The 14,100-nt window shown below is 39.6% G+C and overlaps 1 protein-coding gene across 5 annotated transcripts in view; it reads left to right on the top strand.

The window, feature by feature from the left end:
- Positions 1 to 14,100, top strand: part of PRDM5 (PR/SET domain 5) — a 216,247-nt gene that overhangs the window by 77,043 nt on the left and 125,104 nt on the right. The window contains exon 3 of one of the 5 annotated variants that reach the window (XM_060105500.1): positions 10,729 to 10,816. The exons of the other annotated variants lie outside the window; for them this stretch is intronic. Within the exon in view, the coding sequence (XP_059961483.1) occupies positions 10,729 to 10,816 (88 nt within the window). The remainder of the gene's footprint in view (positions 1 to 10,728; positions 10,817 to 14,100) is intronic. 5 annotated transcript variants of the gene reach the window in all.

Raw genomic sequence — 14,100 nt, 5'->3', positions numbered from 1 at the left:
TAGCAAGTATTTGCATTATCACTACCCCTGCCATGTCCATAGTTGTGGTCTTTATAGTTTTGTCTCTATGTAAAACAGAACGAAATCTGTTTTATTTCCTCTAAATTCCTCTCAAGGTAGCTAATATAATTCTAAGCATGTAGAAGACTTCTTGGTAAATATTCACCACTGACAGGACAACCTGCTGGATGGAATGATGGAACCATAAGGGGCCCGCTCCTGTCTGTGGCTGCAGACGCCTGGATCCCGGCTCCTGGGCACCTCGGTTGTTGGATGCACAGGGACACACGCGTCTGCTAAGGCCACTTGACCACTGTTTACTGTGACTTGACTGGCTGTGGCTGTGTGGCATGTCTTCCCTTTGGAAAGATAATTAGGACTTTATAGACACAAGAAATGTCCTGACGTAGAAGATGTCTTGTGCTGTGCAGAGACCTTTACTAGATACAGTGGTTTGGCAACCTTAGAGATAGCTTTGGGATCATTATGATGTTTGTGCTAAGACACTTTTCAGCTTTTTTAAAGAAGCAGATTTTGTGCAGGTTGGTTGTTTCCTAAAGAACACATCTACATTCTGCCTGCTCTCAGCTATCTTTCAGAATGGTGAATGCTGGATACTAGTGGGGAGCATTCCTAGAAATCATTTAAAAGGCTCATAATTTTGTAACCCAGCAAAGCATTAACCAAAAGGAAGCCAGAGGGCTGAAGAGTGTGTGTTTCCTAAGTGATTTGGGGACTTTGGTAACAGGGTGTTAGAGATAGTGAATGTATGAAATAGAAATTCTGTGAAATGATTCTTTGTGGAGGAAAAGGTTCTGAGTCTTATATTTAATATTTAATTTAAATTTATTATTATTATTCATTTAGAATTAAATTCTATTTAATATTGGATTTATAACTTAAAATTTAAGACTTAAAAAATATTTAATTAAAAATATTCCCCACACCACCAGAACAGAAACCCAAACCACGTAATATATCGATGGCCTCACTTAGAGAAATGATTTATTTACCTATGAATTTCTGTCACTAGTCTGAGTTCCTCAAGAACAGTCTGTGTCGGTTTTGTTTGTTTTCACACTGCCCACCCTGCATGGATGTGTCTAGTGGGGCCCAGTGGGTGCTTGCTCACGTGACTCCTCTGCTGACTTTTTCCGGAACTGGTACACCTAGTTAGTTGCATGCGCCTTGTCAACTTGGAAAACCCTTATGTCTATTTCCTTTGAAATGACCGAGAGCAAATGCTTCCACCTGAACTCTGGCCTGCAGTTTGCGTGCATGTGAGTATTTGGTCTGGCAGGGACACTTTCACTCTGTCCCTGCTGAGTATGTATGGTACATGTGTATACATCTCAGTCTACAGTGTAGGCATTTTTATCTCTTAGCCAGACGACTGTGCGGCCAATAGCACCTCATCATTATGTCAAGTCTTTTTACAGACATAACCACAGACAGTCCGAGTCTTAAATTCAGATACTCTGTTGAGTAACAACAGCTAGACAGTCCAGTCTGGACTAACTCAGAAACCTGGGATATAGAGGAATGAAATAGCAAAGGTTAATGGGACAGGAGGTCTTTGCTGTGAAGTGGTAGGGTTCTTTCAAATCACACTTAACAAATGTAATAATGAAAGATTGGTATTTGAGAATTAATCAACATTGCATTAAATACACTGGAACCAGCCTATGCCATTACAAAGTTTAAGAAGAGGTATGGTAGAAATTAAAAAGAAGAAAGTTTAAAATCTTTTAGTTGCTAAAAAATATAGTGAAAAGAAGAGGCAGTTGTTATTGATGCAGTGAAGCAAACAACATGAATACCCCATTTATCAGAGGAAGAAATTAAACTAATAAATATATATATTATATATATATTACATATATATTATCTATGAAATTTATTTTTAAGTGTTAAAACTAAAATCTAGACACCTAAAATTAAGTATACATACTACTTGTTTCTAGGCAAGATTTTTTTGTGTGTGAACATAAAGAAGGAAATGATTTGTTTTTGTTTTTCAAAATTGGAGATATACTTTATGATGTGTTTTAGATTTAATTTTTAATGATTGGTATTAAAATAGGTAATAAACTGCAAAGTGCCATCAATGTAATGCATATAACAGAAAACACTAGAATTAGCCACATTTTTTTATTTATCAGTGACAGTTGGGTTTTCTACGGAAATTTCTATTTAGAGAAAACTGCTCTATCCAGTTCATGAACAGATTCTCATAAAAGGTTCAGCCACTACTAGGCAATAAAAAGTAAAATATGAAGTTCCACATTCTATCATTGAACTGATAAAATATTCAAAAGAAGGTGTACAATTTCTCTTACAATTTATGTATCTTTCAATTAATGTAAGCTGCACAACCAAGTTACACTGTATTCAGCTAAGTATGTTAAATTCAAGATTTTGAGGAAACTGGCTCACAAAGCCTTAGGAGAAATGTTACCTTAGAACCTAATCTGATCATCCTTAACTGTGTCTTAGTCCTCTTTGGAAATCTCACATGATTCAAAAAAGACAGGTTGGGGAAAGGAGAAAGGACGACTGCTTACTGGGTTGTAGGCCACTGTCTGTGGTGCTTCATTGTGTCAAGAAGGAACAGAGTCCAGTGGAAGCGGAGTTCTGAGCTTGAGTATGGCCTTTCCTTTCACTTGGAACTCTGTATAACAGGAGTCTAGAAAGTAATTAAATGTATCATTATCATGACTGATTTATGTCAAAACTATACACACTTTTTATTACAGGGTCATCCTTCAGTATCCGTGGGAGATTGGTTCCAGGACCCCTATATATACTGAAATCTGTGGGTGCTCAAATCCCTTATGTATAAAATGGTGTAGTATAGTCAGCTCTGTGTATCCTCAGATGCAGAACCCATCGATGCAGGATACGGAGGGCCTACTGTACTTAATTAAATGGATCATCAATTGACTAATGTGTCTGTGATTTCTTAAGTTGGTATTTAATGAACATTTTTATTAAATTCACCTCAGTGCCCAGAGATTAAAGCAGCATTTCCTAGTTTCTTTTCCTGTGGTTAATTAAGTCCTTTGAGATATGGTTGTGTACACTTTATCGTGGTTTACACATCTGTCTATTCTATTAGTTTTTCAGACAGGAGACAGGAACAAAAAGGCACATGGTCATTCTTGCTGAGAATTTACCCTACTTTTCTTCAAGCAATAGCATGTAAAGCCAGCTAGGCTTTTGAGAGTTTTCCCTATGTGACTTAATTCTGTGCCCATTTCTAGACTTTGGAATGTAGTGTGCTTATATGTAGCTTTTATTTTTCTACTTTTTCAGATTTAAAATGCTTATTATCAAGCATTTATATGCTTGTATTAAACTTCTATAAATATATTCTGCTTTGTTTCAATTCAGTAGGACCAATGTCATGTTGTACATAAGGGAGATTCATAATAATCCCTTGAAATACTTTGCACCTTGCTGTTGGGTAACACATATGTTAATATTCTGTTGACATCATCTAAAACCCATAGGAAACCCCATTATATTTTTACCTCTAGAAAGTCAATCAGTAAGTGAAAATGAAACAAATAAAAACAGATTATCCATGCTTATGAAAGGAGATTTCAAACTGTGCGACTTTGGCCCATTATAAAAATTTGTAGAATTTTTGCATCAGCATTATTTCATTTGATTCCAACAGTTCCCCCCAAAATAGTAGTATTATACCCATTCTGCAGATGAAAAAGCTGAGCTCAAGTTTATAAAGCCTAGAAGTGGTAGAGCAGACCTTTCTGACCCAGTTAGTTGGACATGCCATTTTGGTATCCAGGTTCTCCCAGAGAGAGAGGGATGCTGAGCCCAATTTTTCTCTAGAAGACTCAGAGGAATACATGTACATTTTAAAGCAGTGACGAATATATACTTCAAATAATATTTCTTTTCGTTCACCATGCTGTACATTATATCCGTAAGACTTATTTCATAACTGGAAGTTCATACCTTTTGACCACCTTTACCCATTTAGTCATTAAATACATTTTTAATAAATGAAATTGCAGAGATGTTTACAACTGACCTATTGCCAAAATTAGTGAAATATGTAACTGTGAGACTTACAGGAGAAATCACAGGCAAAAGTTATTTGGGATTGAGTACACTTGATTTGGGGGTTCAGTAGTCAGGAGTATGCTTCTATAAAAGAATATAAGTAGCCTGTTTTAATGTGTGTAAATAGTTGAAAATTAAAAAGATGTCTAAGAAGATACATTTTTCATTTATTTTGGTGAATGTTAAGAAAAGTGATATAAATAATACTTACAGATTCTGCAACTTCTGACATCAAACATGCACACCTACTTACAGCCACGCCTGTTCTCTCTCCTTCCTCCCACATAGAGAAGGCTCCCTCCTCTTTCCTAAGAGCAGGCCTTCCACCCGTGTATCTCCTCCTGGTGAACACTTACATACTGTAGGTTATCCCTTTTCTCCATTTGATATTTACCCGCTCACACTCAACAGGATTCTTTTCGTTGGTTTTAAACATCATGTTTCTCTTTCTATTCAAAGTCTTTCCATCTTGATTCCATATTCCCTTCCTTTCTCCTTCCCTGAATTGTCCATATGCCGGGTCTCCGTTTTTCTCACCACCAGTGCCCTCAGCCCACACTGACCAGGCTTCTTCCTCCCTCAGCCTTCCAGTGGTTCTCTCTCAGGTCACCACTGCTCTCCAGGTCACTAAGCCACTCAAGGCTTTTTGCTAGATCTTTGCAGCAGCATTAGGTGTTGCTGACAAGTGCCTCCATCCTGAAACATCTCTTCCTTTGGCTTCTCCAAATCCACCTAGCATTCTAGCCAGCCTTTTTCTTTTTCTTTTTTTGCACCTTATACTTTTTGCCAGCTATTAAATGTCTGAGTCCCTTCCATTGCTTCGCACATGCATTTTCCCTTTGCTGGGTTCTTCCTATTTGTGTCCTTCGAATCCAAGCTAAGTTATCACATTACCAGGAAGCTGTCCCTTAACCCTGGAGGAGGTGAGCTCTCTCCGCTACATGCTCCAGTAGCACCATGTCCCTCTCTGCTCTCACACTTATCAAGTCATTTTCCATTTCTATGGTGGTTGATTCATGGCGGACTCCACTCCCAGTCTGTAAGCTCTTTGAGGGTAGGCACTGTATCTGTTTTATTTCACTACATTATACTTAGTCCTTGCATAGTTCTTGGTACGTAAAGTGCTCAGAAAATTCTTTTTTCAAATGAATTACTTATCTCTATCAGAAGTTTCATTTTAGTTAAAATAAAAACTCATATCTAGGTTAATATGTATTCTTTCACCAGAAGGTATTTCAAATGTACTTTAGTTTTTCATATAGATTCTATTGTAACAGTATAACAAACATCTTAAATTTTAAGTTTGATTTTATTAGCTAGGGTTCTCCAGGGAAACAGTGAATAGGATGTATGTGTGGGTATGTGTGTATATATATAAAGAGATTCCTTATAAGGAACTGGCTTACGTGATTGTGGAGGCTGACAAGTCCCAAGAGCTGCAGGATGAGTCAGCAAGCTGGAGACCAGGGGAAGCTGATGGCTGTAGTTCCAGTCTAAGTCTGAAGGTCTGAGAACGAGGATAATCAGTGGTGTAGTTCAAGTCTGAAGACCCTTAGGCTTGAGACACAGGAAGAGCCGATGTTTCAGCTTGAGTCCAAAGTCAGGAAAAAGCCAATGTCCCACTTTGAAGGCAGTCAGGCAGAAGGAAATTGCTCTTACTCCCTGACAGGTCAGCCTTTATTCTGTTCAAGCCTTCAACTGATTAGATGAGGCCCACCCACACTGTGCAGGGCAGTCTGCTTTACTTAGTCTACTGATTCACATGTTAAGGTCATCCAACAACACTCACACGGACACACCCAGAATAAGGTTTGACCACATATCTGGAAACGCTGTGGTCCAGCCAAGTTGACACATGAACTATACCATCACATTGATCAAATAAAAAAATATCTTACAGTTTTCTACTTTCAATCTTTTTTCTGTCACGTCAGCCTGTTGTGGTTGCCTTGTGATTTTCCTCAAATGTTGTAATTCACAGGGCATGTTTAATCTATGCCTAACTTTTCAGTACTTCCACGTGTTGAAGCTGCTTTTTCTGTCTGGTTTTCTGCAACTTTCCTGTAATGCCCAGTGTTCTAGCTAGGTTTGTTCTTTTCATAGCGCAAATATACCCTCTGTGGTGCTGTGACTTTGCTGATGTTGTTTTCCCTCCTTTAATAAACCCATTTTCTCAAGATCTTATCTTGTCCAAAACCCATCCAGCTTGTGAATTTCAAACACTGTTGTGAAATTACCTCCCAAAATTCTACAGCTGCTACTCTCTGTACAACTGTCTTGACCCTTTTTGCGCTTTATTGTAATTTAACCATTCTGTTCTGTTTCCACTGAGAACATTTAAAGTGCTTCAGGACAGGAACAAATACGGGTATTCTTGTGAATGTGAGTATTCTGCAGTACTGTGCACATTATGTGCTATAATAAATGTGTTGAATGAATATTCAGTTTCTTTAACAGGTTTCTGAATTAACTCTAGGTATGTTGAGTGGGGTATGCTTGGCCTGACTCTGGTCTTTCTAGGGAGCACATCTGCTTGTCTAATTTGTTCCCTTATTTCCCGTTGGTTGAAGTATTCGCACGTGTTGGCTAACTTTTGAATTCTTAAGAATTTGTTAGGGTTGGGAAATGGATTCTAGAACCCTTTTTGTAGTGAGTTTCACTTCCCTGAATGACATTCTTGCTTTTACTGTCTTATTAATTCAAAAGGAAATTGCATTTGTTTCCCTCTTACTTAGTTCAATTCAGCAGATCCTTTGTTGACACCCTTCCGTGAGCAAGGTGTGGCATCAGTATTGAGATTCATACAAAGAGGAATATACTAGAGTGCCTGCCCTCAGGGACCTGGGAGTCTTTGGGGAAGAGAGGAGACAGGAGAAGGGAGTGTGCTTAGCTAACGCTTATGCAGTTTAGAATGATGACTGTTTGGTGAATAATAATTTATATATAATACAGGTAAATAGTCCCTTCCCCGTGCGCTTTACAGCCCAGTTGGGGATACAGCTAAATAAATAGAGATCAAGGGTAAATACTTTGAGAGGGCCAGCTAGATGGTTAGGGAGGAACGTTTGGGGGACCTATAGCTCCGGCTTGCTTATATAATAATTTGGGTGAGACCCTGTTTTCTGATGTGATATGGACCAGTACTTGGTCAATTAATAGAAAAAGAATTATCATAGAATTGATATTTCAACCATTGTATTTTAACTTGTTTTAGAAATATACGTTTATTTGCCAGGTTTTGGATCTGTGACCAAATTCTTTTTGATTCTGCGTTTAGGTTCTCTCACTAGAGTTTGCTACCATATTTTTTTTCATAACCACTCTGTATAGTATCCAGTTTTACTAAAAGACACAAAGGTAAGGCTGTAAAAAAAACTGTCAAATTACACAAAGCAAAGCAATTATAAAAGATGAGAGGAAATCATAAAAATAGAAGGATTCTACACTCAGGTAGCTTTGCAAGTCTTTCCAAAACCTTCAGTTGATCTTCTTAGAAACTATTGATTTTTTTCTGACTCATATATTTTTGCTTTATGTAGTGTTTAGCTAAGTTACATAATTACAGTAACTTGTACTAGTGGCATAAACCGGTGTGGGAACAAACACAACTGACCCTTGGTACTCAAGCAAGCAAGTCAAGTGATGAGGACAGGAGTGTGCAGGCAAACCAGGGAGCAGGCTGCTGACTGAGAGGATGTGGCCTTGGGCATCATTCGGCAGATTTTAGGATATGCAGAGTGTCAGGTAAATCTGGGAATCAGTTAATTGAAGGTCAGTTAAAAGCATTTCCAATATAAAACAGAGCAAAAAAGGGAATGAAATGTTGCCATTTGCAGCAACATGGGTGGACTTGGATGGCATTATGCTAAGTGAAATAAGTCAGACAGAGAAAGACAAATACTGCATGTTATCACTTATATGTGGAATTGAAAAAAAAATACAACAAACTAGTGAATATAACAAAAAAGAAGCAGACTCAACAGATAAACCACAAACCTAGTGGTTACCAGTGGGGAGAGAAGGGGAGGGGTGGGGGAGTAGGAAGTATAAACTATTGGGTGTAAGATCGGCTCCAGGATGTATTGTACAACATGGGGAATGCAGCCAATATTTTATAATAACTGTAAATGGAAAGTAACCTTTAAACATAGTATATAAAAAATAGAGCAACTGTACTGTAGGAACACAATATGCCTTTTAATCCCTTGTATATAAAATAGCTACCCTATTCTCCATAGCATTATCTTATTCTAGAATTTTTTGGCCTGTCAATATTGATAACTTACCTTTAAATAAAGTAGCTGAGGTATAGTAGTTTTTGTTTTTTTTTTTCTGTGAAGAGCCAGTTTCTTAGGATCACATCACTTCTTTTCTATATAGCAAATTTTTCGTTTAATTCTTCTCATCTTTTCTCTTGACTTTTTTTCTCTATGATACCAGATTTGTTTCTTATGATGCTTCAAACATTACTATCTTTGCTTGAACTCCTCAAAGAAAGATACGTATATTTGTTAGTGATTTGTAATTGATACTCTTTGCTTATAGATTTGATTTTTTGTTTCATATAGTATCCCGTTCCTAGGAATCATATTAAATTTTTTTCTTGCTATGTGGCTAATTATGAGTTGTGATTAGAAAAGAGACAATTTTATTTGCATTTGTCTTCGTTTTTCTTATAGGAACTTTAATGCACTTTAAACATGAAATTAGCTTATCCTGCACTATTCACTATTTTAAATACTATTTACCTTGATTGCGAGATGTTTTCTTCTTACTCTCAAAATAATTTTTAAAAATGTTATTTTGCTTAAATTATTGTAGCAGTCAACTTTTGCCAAGAAGACTGCTCGAACAAACAACCCTAAACTCTTAGTGGTTTATAGCAATGAAGATTTATTTCTTGTGCACACAAATATGGGCTGCTGGAAGCTGCGATTCTATCCACAGCTCCACTCCACTTGGTGTCTGAAGGAACAGCCCTTATCAGGGACATGCATTTTCCTGACAGAGGGGAAAGAGCAGTGACCCAAACTGAAGGCTTTCCCTTGGACATGGTTCACTTTGCTTCTAATCACATTTCATGGGTCAGTGCAAGTCACCTGGTCAAACCTGATACAGCATGCCCCCCCCCTGCAGCACTCTGAGCCACATGGATGCTTAGCACTGTCCTCCTCCTGGGAGGGGAGTGGTGAATAAATTGGAATGCTATGATCTGTCATAATTATGTCTCATTTTAAGGATTTTTGGTTTTATTGTTAGTTCAAAATTAATAAATACAGTCAGTTAATTTTGCTGCGGAAATGATTTTTTTTCCTGATTTTTTAAGTTTTGTGTATGGAGCTCTATAGAAATGATGTTGAGACTGATACAGGATTTTAGTAAGGAAAGGTTAAGTGACAGGATATTAAATATGGAATTTTTACTATTTCATTATATTTTCTTTTCTCCACCTTCGTCACTTGTCTCCTACTTCTATTGATTATTGAGTAGAAGTCCAAACTTCCCCCGCCCCACACTGGTATAGATTGTTTGAATTTGTAAGACCAAGAGTTGTTTTGAAGATACTTCCTTTTGTGCTGATTACCCATTAGTCGTCTTAGCTAGATAATCTGGATTTTCGCAGCTTACTACCTTTTCAGTACAGTGAATTGGGCCTTTGCCAATTTAAAAATCGTGGTTTTTCTTACATAGTCCACATGTGGACAGCAGTCTGCCAACAAATAAACAAATACCAAGTTAAGTTACAGACAGATGCAGCTGAAATACCAAGTCACCCATGGCCTCTTCTGGAGTTATGTTTATTTGCACACAGTGAGGATTAGTATTTCTTTGCAAAACAAGAGACAGTTACTTTTGCTGTTTAGAAATAGCAGAACTGAACCTCAAATGCATGAGTTCAGGATATCTATCCTAGTGAGGCGTGGTACTTCAGAAGGGACAATGGGCAAATTGTCAGAGAAAGTTGAGGTTTATACATAATGTCGGATGTCGAAGGGAGATAGGAAATTTAGTTACATCTCCTAGATATCCAGGAGTAAATGTTTTGAGATAGTGGTAGAATCAGAAAGGATTAGACTGGAAGGCATGTTTAGTTTATTTGGTCCTAACTGTGGTCACGGTACAGAAGCAGTCACATTGACAAAATCTTACCAAGTGATGGCTTACATTATCTGATGTAATTTCCAAGGAGGGGCCCTCTAACCTCACAAGGTTGTATATTCCAGCTTTTCCTTGACAGCCCAGTTAAATGGGTCTCTCCATTCCATTCCTTCCCGTAGAGTGAGGCCCGAGAGGAAAAGCCGTGATCACATCAGCACGTAGGCGTACTTTTCCCTTCATATTCATTAACTCGGTTCTCATGAAGATGAGTTTATTTCACTTGTGCTTGAATCCAGCTCTGGTAGGAATGAGAGAGTGAAGTTCACCTCAGTCATTTTCCAGAGGTGATAGGAGACTTGTCTAAGGGGAAAGAGCCCAAGAGTGGGAAAGCCAAAGCTGTCTTTTGACGGGGTATTATTTTTTTCTGCTTTATGGTTGAGGAAATTGAGGCCCACAGGGATAAGGGAGATGCCTGCATAGCCGTAGAGTGGCAGAATAGTATCGGTTCCTAGATCCCACTATCCTCGTCCTCCTCCCTAGGCCTGGATTCTTGCTCTGGAGCAGGGGCTGGGATTCCTTTGCCCACGGACTGATTCCTGTGGTGGAACTTCCCGGTCGGTGTGCTAAGGTAAGCGAAGAATAGGTTCCTAGTGTGGTATGAGATATTGATGATAGTTTTTTTTTTCTTTTTTTTGCTGTACGTGGGCCTCTCACTGTTGTGGCCTCTCCCATTGCGGAGCACAGGCTCCAGACACGCAGGCTCAGCGGCCATGGCTCACGGGCCCAGCCGCTCCGCGGCATGTGGGATCCTCCCGGACCGGGACACGAACCCACGCCCCCCGCATCGGCAGGCGGACCCCCAACCACCGTGCCACCAGGGAAGCCCTGGTGATAGTATTTTTATTTACACTAAGTTAACGCATTCAAAATTCATGACAGTTGAATACGTCTGTTCATATGGCTATTCTTCTATACTTTCTGAATTCAGAAATGATTCTTTTAGTGCATACGAACTTTGGTGGAGCCCCGGCCTCAAGAGAATGCTCTGTAGTGGCCGTACCACATGGCACTACCTCTGACTTGCCTGTTGAATCATCCCAGTCAGATTATTGCTTTTTTCTGGATTTGTTTGTCTTCATTACATAAGTTTGTTTAGGAAACTCTGACACTCAGAATTCTCAGAGATGTTTTTGTGTGTGTAAATTTGCATGTAAATCTGAATTCCATAATACGTGATGTTATCACAGTGATGACTAATAAAATCCAAGCCACCACTATTTTTTTCTGCTTTCTTAAGAAACATTAGAAGTCTATGCTTTTGTTATTAGAATGCATTGGCTGTCCAGAGGAAGAGCTTTGCAAGTAGTTTATTACCTAAAATAAATTTTTTTCCATTGGGGATTTTGAATGGCTCTTACTTTGCAGATGTGTTGAAGAATAGAAATTAGCTTTAGGGAATTCCCTGGTGGTCCAGTGGTTGGGACTGTGTGCTTTCACTGCCGAGGGCCTGGGTTCGATCCCTGGTCTGGGAACTAGGATCCCACAGGCTGAGCTGTACGGCCACAAAAGAATAAAAAGAAAGAAAGAAAGAATAGTAATTAGCTTTAAAACGGCTGAATTGACTAATACTCTTAGGCCCCTGAGTGAAGGACCACATGAAAATACATTTATACATACAGAGAAGATACATTTAAAAAAAAAAAAAGGATTTACTCTTTTTTTTTTTCTTAATTTATTTAGGGCTGTGTTGGGTCTTCGTTTCTGTGCGAGGGCTTTCTCTAGTTGTGGCAAGCGGGGGCCACTCTTCATCGCGGTGCGCGGGCCTCTCACGGTCGCGGCCTCTCTCGCTGCGGAGCACAGGCTCCAGACGCGCAGGCTCTGTAGTTGTGGCTCACGGGCCCAGTTGCTCCTCAGCATGTGGGATCCCCCCAGACCAGGACTCGAACGCGTGTCCCCTGCACTGGCAGGCGGATTCCCAACCACTGCGCCACCAGGGAAGCCCCAGAAGATACATATTTAAAGCAAAAATGTGTAGTTGGTGTTTTAGTTTGAATCCTTAGGAAGAATTATTATTAAATAGAGTAACATCTGTGAACTCTTGAGGGAAAACTTCATCACCTTGTTCTCCTCTTTGACCCTTCTCCTCCTCCCACATTCCATATACAGTCTGTCAGGAAATGCTGTCAGCTTCTCTTCACATCACACTCAGAATCTGATTACTTCTCACCATCGCCACTGTTTCCCTGCCATAATCCTCCCATGTCACCACTGTCTGTGACCTGGACTACTGTAATAGCCTCCCACCAAAAGTAAACGAAGGCAAATATCAGTGAACTTTTTACTAGTAAGTGCTTTTCTTCTGTAGACACAAGCATATTAGTGTTCTCTTTTACTATGCATATTTGTAACATATTGAGCAACTATTATGAGTATAGCTTATGCTATGGGGATACATGGCAATTCTTGTTCACTTCCTTGAGGAAACCATCTTTGGGGAGACAAGAGGAACACATGAATGTCATTGAGCACATGAATTAAATGATGAAAACCACAGAAATAAATTACAGGTAAGTGTCCAATTGAAGAACTCCTGGAACCTACATGAATTTAGTCGATTAGAAAAGGTTTCATGGAGGGTGAACGTGAGCTGTGTCTCAGATGCTGCTGAGGAGTCGTAGCCGGGAGGCCAGGTGGCATCTTTGCAGTTGCACTAAGGAGGAATGAGTTCAGTGTTTTCTGAGAGGTAGTGTACCAGTTTGACTGAAGAACAGAAGGCAGGTTAACTTGAAGGAGAGTTGGGGATGAGAGAATGAAGTGTGGGTTTAGATTACCAGTTGGTAAGCCATTGGAGCCATATTTGGGACAGGACTGGTACCACATGCTGAGAATCCTGAGCTGTTGAATACTGTGGGAGGGGGCAGTAAATATTACTGTTTTTTTTTTTTGGCTGCACCGTGTGCCCTGTGGGATCTTAGTTCCCCAACCAGGGATTGAACCCGTGCCCCCTGCAGTGGAAGCACGGAGTTTTAACCACTGGATGCTAGAGAAGTCCCAGGAAATCTATTTTTTTTTTTTAAATTTTATTTATTTGTTTGTTTGTTTTGGCTGCGTTGGGTCTTTGTTGCTGCACACAGGCTTTCTCTAGTTGCGGTGAGTGGGGACCACTCTTCGTTGCGGGCTTCTCATTGTGGTGGCCTCTCCCGCCATGGAGCACAGACTCTAGGCACCACAGGCTTCAGTAGTTGTGGCGCACGGGCTCAGTTGCTCTGCGGCATGTGTGATTCTCCCAGACCAGGGCTCGAACCCGTGTCCCCTGCACTGGCAGGCAGATTCCCAAACACTGCGCCACCAGGGAAGTCCCAGGAAATCTTAAGGAGAGCTTAGAGTGTGCTTTGGAGAGCATGATGGGTGTAGCTAGAGTGACTCACTGTCCTGGCTTGCCCAGGACTCTCTCAGCACTGAAAACCGCATGTCATGGAAACCCCTCAGGGAAAGCAGATGGTTGGTCACTTAAGGTATAGTATAGATCAGACAAGCAATTGGTACCTGAGGTCCAAACCAGAGTAAAACATTAGCACATTAGCAAGTGAACAGAGCATGACAATCAGAAATCCAGAGCATTTCAGAGCTCTGGTAGGCAGGAAATGGAGTTGAATTATATTTTGGCTAACAGCAGTTCAGCCAAATGAAATTTAGCATTGTCATAGCAACTTAGCTTATGTGACAGTCTAATTGAAACAAATTTTGAAAAATAAATATTTTAATCACTGACTTTCAAGTTTTATTTAATAGTAATACTAATAATGATAGCAGTACTTATCATTAATGAATACTTAACTTGTGCCAGGCACCTTGCTATATTTTATAAATATTCTCACCTTTAATCCTCACAACCAGCCTGTGAGATAGGCA

Source organism: Mesoplodon densirostris, chromosome 1, assembly GCF_025265405.1.
Source record: "Mesoplodon densirostris isolate mMesDen1 chromosome 1, mMesDen1 primary haplotype, whole genome shotgun sequence".
NCBI lineage: Eukaryota > Metazoa > Chordata > Mammalia > Artiodactyla > Ziphiidae > Mesoplodon > Mesoplodon densirostris.
This window is presented reverse-complemented; position numbering and strand designations above follow the sequence as displayed.